The sequence below is a fragment of the Bufo bufo genome, chromosome 6 (assembly GCF_905171765.1).
Source record: "Bufo bufo chromosome 6, aBufBuf1.1, whole genome shotgun sequence".
Taxonomy (NCBI): Eukaryota; Metazoa; Chordata; class Amphibia; order Anura; family Bufonidae; genus Bufo; species Bufo bufo.
In genome coordinates, this window is record NC_053394.1 from 238,760,074 (window position 1) to 238,766,073 (window position 6,000).

At 38.3% G+C, this 6,000-nt stretch overlaps 1 protein-coding gene across 1 annotated transcript in view; it reads right to left on the reverse strand.

Moving 5' to 3' along the window:
- The window catches only part of SNCG (synuclein gamma), a 29,041-nt gene extending 23,418 nt beyond the window's left edge, over positions 1 to 5,623 (reverse strand). Inside the window, exons 1-2 of the mRNA XM_040436967.1 lie at positions 5,441 to 5,623; positions 66 to 107 (exon numbers count right to left, since the gene is read on the reverse strand). Of these exons, the coding sequence (XP_040292901.1) occupies positions 66 to 107; positions 5,441 to 5,561 (163 nt within the window). The 5' untranslated portion in view covers positions 5,562 to 5,623. The remainder of the gene's footprint in view (positions 1 to 65; positions 108 to 5,440) is intronic.
- Positions 5,624 to 6,000: the final 377 nt, after the last annotated feature.

Here is a 6,000-nt window from a genome sequence, read left to right on the forward strand (position 1 = left end):
AATACCTGATCAGATACATTTCTTCTATGAAAGGTTTGTGACTTTGCTTATGTTATTTGACCTACCTGTGTTGACACTTTGAACCACACCCTCCTTAGTTTTGGATCCTATGAAACAAAATTGAGATAATGTATCACACAGGTATGCAAGACTTCGATTTCTGGTTTCTAAAATAATTTAGACTCTACATAACTGAAGTCAATAGCAAAAATTCATAAAGACGTGAAATACTGTACTGTGAGTTTGTGTAATCAAAGTTAATCATTTACTCCTAGCCTAGTGTTTACATTCACAATGTAGTGGGAAGCTGGGAAAAAATCCAAATGAGATAAAACTGGGGGAAAATGCAATTCTGCCCTAGTTTTATGGGTTTTGTTTTTAAGGTTTTATCCCATTTGGATTTTTTTTCCAGCTTCCCACTACATTGGTAAAACTTACCTGTTAACTGAATTTTTTGGGTTAGTTAATTTACAAAGATATCAAATTTATACAGTTTTTGTTGCATTTTAAAATGCTGATAAAAATATATAAATTTAGGAAAAAATATATATTTTTTTATCACCATGTTCTGACCCCCATGATATAAAAAAAATATTGTTTCATTTTATTTTAATTATGGGAAAAGGAGGATTTGAAGTTTTACATATATTTTTTTTTTTTTACTTTACTCTTTTTAAACTTTGTTATGTGACCCTAGGTGGCTGGGTTATTATTAATAGATTGCTTTTCCCTTACATTGCAATGAATTGCCATTGCAATTCATTACTGATTCACTCCATAGGAACTACAGCTGCAAAGCCTTGCTTTTTCAGGGAGAACAGAGCTTTTACATACAACCAAGCATTTCATTCAGGCCCTGGGAATTCAGCACTCCCAGGGTAAGCAGCCTCAGATGATGTGGTCACAATTGACCACAGCATCTAAGGGGTTAAATGTCTGTGATCGGCATTATAGCTGTTCGCAGACATTAGCCCTGGGTGTTTACTGCTTAGAAGAGCAGAAACTATGCTTACAAGTGGGCATGATCTTTAAAGACCCAACCTCAGTCAGGGAAGTGTTACTTTAAAAAGTAGTCCAAAAATTATCACTATTTGCTGCCAGATGCACTCTTCTCTGTCTTCTGAACTGTAGAATGATGGCTCCTATTTTGAGCTATTTGTGTTGGACGAATCCCAAAAGTTTCAGATTTGCCGAAATTGGAATTGCGCTAATCAATTTGCTAATCTCTCTTTGTGTGTCTCCATGCAGGCTCTCCCAAGTGGATAAGGCCCTAATCTAAGGGACATCCTGAGGAATGGTAACCTGAGGAATGGTAACCAAAATCAGGACACTTTTGCAAAGTGTAACCATTAAAATATAATGCTATAGAACGCCCTTTATTGCAGTGTTTTAGTGGAGGAATTAAAATGGCCACTGTCATATTCCTCAATAAGGAATCCGTCCTAATTACATAGCAGGACGGCCTATATCACAATGCAGAGCACAGAGCAGGGGCCCTACCTAAGCCCCTCTCCCTTCTCTGCCTACACAGCTCTGACCACAGCTGAGACAAGGACTCCTCTGTCTCTGTCTACCTCTGAATGGAGATAACTTCATATACAAAGACAGAAGTGTTTTCAGCTTCCCAACAGTAGTGTGTCTGGTCCTTTATTCCAATACTTCAGCATGTGTCTATAGGGTGAGCTCTTTCTGAGGCACACCGACCCAGCTGAGCCCTTATCTCAGCTGTGATCTGAACAAAATATAGTGCTTCACAGTGATGATGCAGGCAGAGAAGGGAGCCATTATGAATAATTAAAAGCATTTAGGAATGTTTCTATAGTAATTTCAGGCCTTTTTTGTTTGTTTCCAGGAGAACCTCTTTAATCTCTGTTATGATAGAGGTATCAGAGTACAGAGAGCTTGGACCATGGAGTACTGGATGAATGATTTTTTTTTTCATCATAAGAGCGACTTGCCTTGTGTCTGTCGCATATGTTATAAAAAAATGGCACCAGGATTCTATATGAGAAGAAGGTAATTGTGATGCTCTGGACAATGTTCTGGGAAATCTTGTTGATTGCTACTTTGACATGTACACCTACCTAATCATTGTTACAGACAACGTATCATGGTAATAGTATCCCTTATGTCAGTGGAATCTTCCACAAGGATAATATGCCAAGCCATACTGGAAATGGTTTGAGGAACATGACAAAGAGTTCCAGATATTGACTTGGCCTCCAAATTCTTCAGGTCTTAACCCAAATAAGCACTTTGGGTTCTACTGGAAAAAAACAGGTCCAAATTCCAATCTATAGAGGCCAGACCTTGCAGGTTACAGGGTGTAAGGGTTTCCTGCTAACATCTTGGTGTTAGATATGACATGACACCTTCAGAGGTCTCAAATGTCAGAGCAGCATGGCAGCAGGAATAGAAGCTACATAACATCAGGCATGTGGTTTTAATGTTATGGCTGATTGGTGTATATTTCCATCATTATTATAATACTGGCAATCACCCAATTACCCTATGACTATCTAATTGCAGCATCGGGTCATGTCACAGGTGGAACAGAATTCTGAATATTGTAGTATATATGTCCTCATTTCTGCTGGTCCAGCCCTGTACTACTTTACTTTCTCAGGGAATGCAGATTTCCTGTAGGTGTGGGGATAATTGGCTTGTAGAGGCATGGTAGCCGCACCCAATTCTCTGCGGCTTTCTCTGATGAATGGACATGATGACGCCAGAGCTGTCTTGTTCTATCTTGCAGCAATATCTCAGGAGGTTTCAAATAGATTGATTCTGACTACTATGGAGACGATAAATCAACTAAACGTAGAGTTACAAATCCAGACTCAGGCTTGATTCCCTTCTGCTGGTAACATGACAGCTTTATGGTCTATGTATTTTTATGTGTATTTGTATGGTATCTTCTGAATATATACACAGAGATAGTACTGTACATACTGCTTTATCCTTCAGACCGGGGCTACACAGCAACTTTTTGTAGCAAAATTTCAGATTTTAACTGTTGAGCTACAGCCTAGAAGAACTGTAGACTGCTGCTGTCACTCAATAGTTAGACTTTTATTACAAAGATCATTCAAGGTAATGTGTAGCCCTGTCCCATAATTAAATAACGTCTAATATCTATGAATTGAATATGGATAAAGAGCCTATATTGTCCTGATAGATAAATGGAATATGCTAAAGTGACAGTACGACGCTAGAGGCCCAATGACTTAGCTCTTCTAGTATTACCCTTGTAAGCCACAAGAGGCCTTGTGATGATACTGACGATGCAGCTATATGTATTCCAGAAGTTTAGAATTAAGTCTCAATACACAATACTGCAGTAATCAATTTATTAATGCAGTATGCAATATATTTATATTCTTTTATTTTTTACATTTTAGTGTTTGTCCCAAAAATGGATAGTAAGTGATGGACATAGATATTGGATGGATGTGGATGGATGGTTAGTGGGATAGACAGATTTACAGACAGATATGAGATAGATAGATAGATAGATAGATAGATAGATAATAAAATGATGATAGATAGATAGATAGATAGATAGATAGATAGATAGATAGATAATAAAATGATGATAGATAGATAGATAGATAGATAGATAGATAGATAGATAGATAGATAGATAGATAGATAGCAAAAATCTGGCAGCACTAAATTAAAACAAGCAAAAAAAGGGTGCACGCCTCAGAGGACTAGACTATTGCCCAGTATACAAAATAGCAAAAAGGCAGTGGAGTGCTGCCTTTTTTCTATGATAGATAGATATATAAGTAGATTGATATATAGACAGGCAACATAGTAACATAGTACATAAGGCCGAAAAAAGACATTTGTCCATCCAGTTCGGCCTGTCATCCAGCAAGTTGATCCAGATGAAGGCAAAAAAAAAAAAAAACCTGTGAGGTAGAAGCCAATTTTCCCCACTTTAGGGGAATAAAAAATTCCTTCCCGACTCCAATCAGGCAATCAGAATAACTCCCTGGATCAACGACCCCTCTCTAGTAGCTATAGCCTGTAATATTATTACACTCCAGAAAGGCAGATATGAAATATATAGGTAGGTAGGTTAGATATATATCTAATATCTATCTAAGTAGATTGATATATAGAGAGGCAGATATGAAATAGATAGGTAGGTAGATAGATAGATAGATAGATAGACAGATATGAGATACATTTTGTTAAATTCCCAAGAGTGCTGAGATGCATATATTGATGTAAGACAATTATGCAGAAGGTCAGATATCAATAGCTATTTCTCTGCAGAGTATCTGTCACACCCAGCTCAGCCCTCCTCAGGCATTTGTCCTTTTTGCCCCACCCAACAGTACAAACCAGTTTAAGTCCTTAAATGTCAGAGAATCATTGAGGACAAAAATGCTCACAATATTATTCAATAATAACTTTCTTAGGTTTATCATATCATATATCATCTTTCCCATTGCTAGTCATGCCAAATCCATGTGATGTATTTCCGGTATAGCTATTTCCTATTGCTCCCATAGCATCAACATAAAGGATGTAGTAAAGCTGAGTCTGTTACTTGTTAGCTGGTTTTTATATAGAATAGTACGTACTAGAACCAGTAGAAAACCCCAGCTGTGCTACCCCTCTATAGACATTGACATTTCTCTTTTAGTAATAATCGCCTTTCATTTCAAATAATGCAAAATGTAAAACGCCACAATACACAACAAACTCTTGTACAATAGTGAGAATATTTTAATTTTATGGGGGTGAAATGGTCACCCCATTTGTGACCAGAGATCAGCACTTTGGACAGCTCACACATTAATGAATGAAGGATAACGGTACACTGAATAAGCCATGGGGCATCCTAACTGAATGATATGGCCCTCTGCAGCAGGATGAAACCAGCAATGTGACATCAAAATCTGCAGTCTGCATGGCACACAGAGGGTGGGTATGATCCTGATATGTTCATCTTCTGCAGATTTATTTCATAACTCATCTGCTCAAACACATAATATTTGTTTTTCAGTTTTAATTAGGATTTCCTTCTCCTGACCTGGATCAAAGATTATTTGCTGTATCAAAGATATGCCTCACCAATGACAAACTCAGTGCAGGTTCATATCTCTCTTCTATACATTTTCTAATAAGCATAGAGATGGTTATCTGATGCAGTGAACATATTCCGTCATAATTTTATCAAATGTGCTGAACTAAAAGAGAAGAAATGCAGGAGAACCTTGAGTAATATTCCACAGTGATAGAGCTAGGTCTCAATAATCATTTGGAAAATGGAATCACTGAAATGTACCAGTACTTTAACAACTAATGGGTTGGGCAGGGCAGGGCTGAGCCATTATTAAAGGCAAGGTCATTACTGTATGAAAGGACATTGACACACAACATTAAGACCTTCATGATCATCTACCTAACTTGCATCACTCACCTACATACATGACCCCCTCTTTGGTCTTCTCTGCAGCCTCTGTCACACCCTGCTTGGTTTTCTCTGCAGCTGCCACCACACCTTCCTTAGCCATAGAGAAGCCTTTCTTGAAGACATCCATGCTGCCTTTATAAATATAGCAAAGTTTAAGGGACTCCTTAGCTTGACCTGAGTCCTACTGGAGATGTGCTGGTCCTCGGTACAGTGGTGGCCGTGTGATAGTTTTCAGATCTTTCTCCAGCTTCTTATCAAATGGCTGCACTGCAGTCTGACCAATGACCAGGAGTATCTAGCTCTAAAATATTAATAATGTTAAGAGCTAGGTGGGACAGGGGGCTAGAGAGGAGGAGCTATAGGTTGAAAAATGATGGGGAGGAGGGAGAGGGAGAAATGCAAAGGACCACTGGATGAGTTCCAGCTACTTCTAAAGCTAGAGAATTGCTGGGCTGCAGTGTGATGCTCTCCTTCAAGGACAAGCTGCAGATGCAGGGAAAGATGTTGTACAAGCATGATCTGCGCTTTCTAGATGTAACCCTTTCTAGTTATTAACAGATGCATGC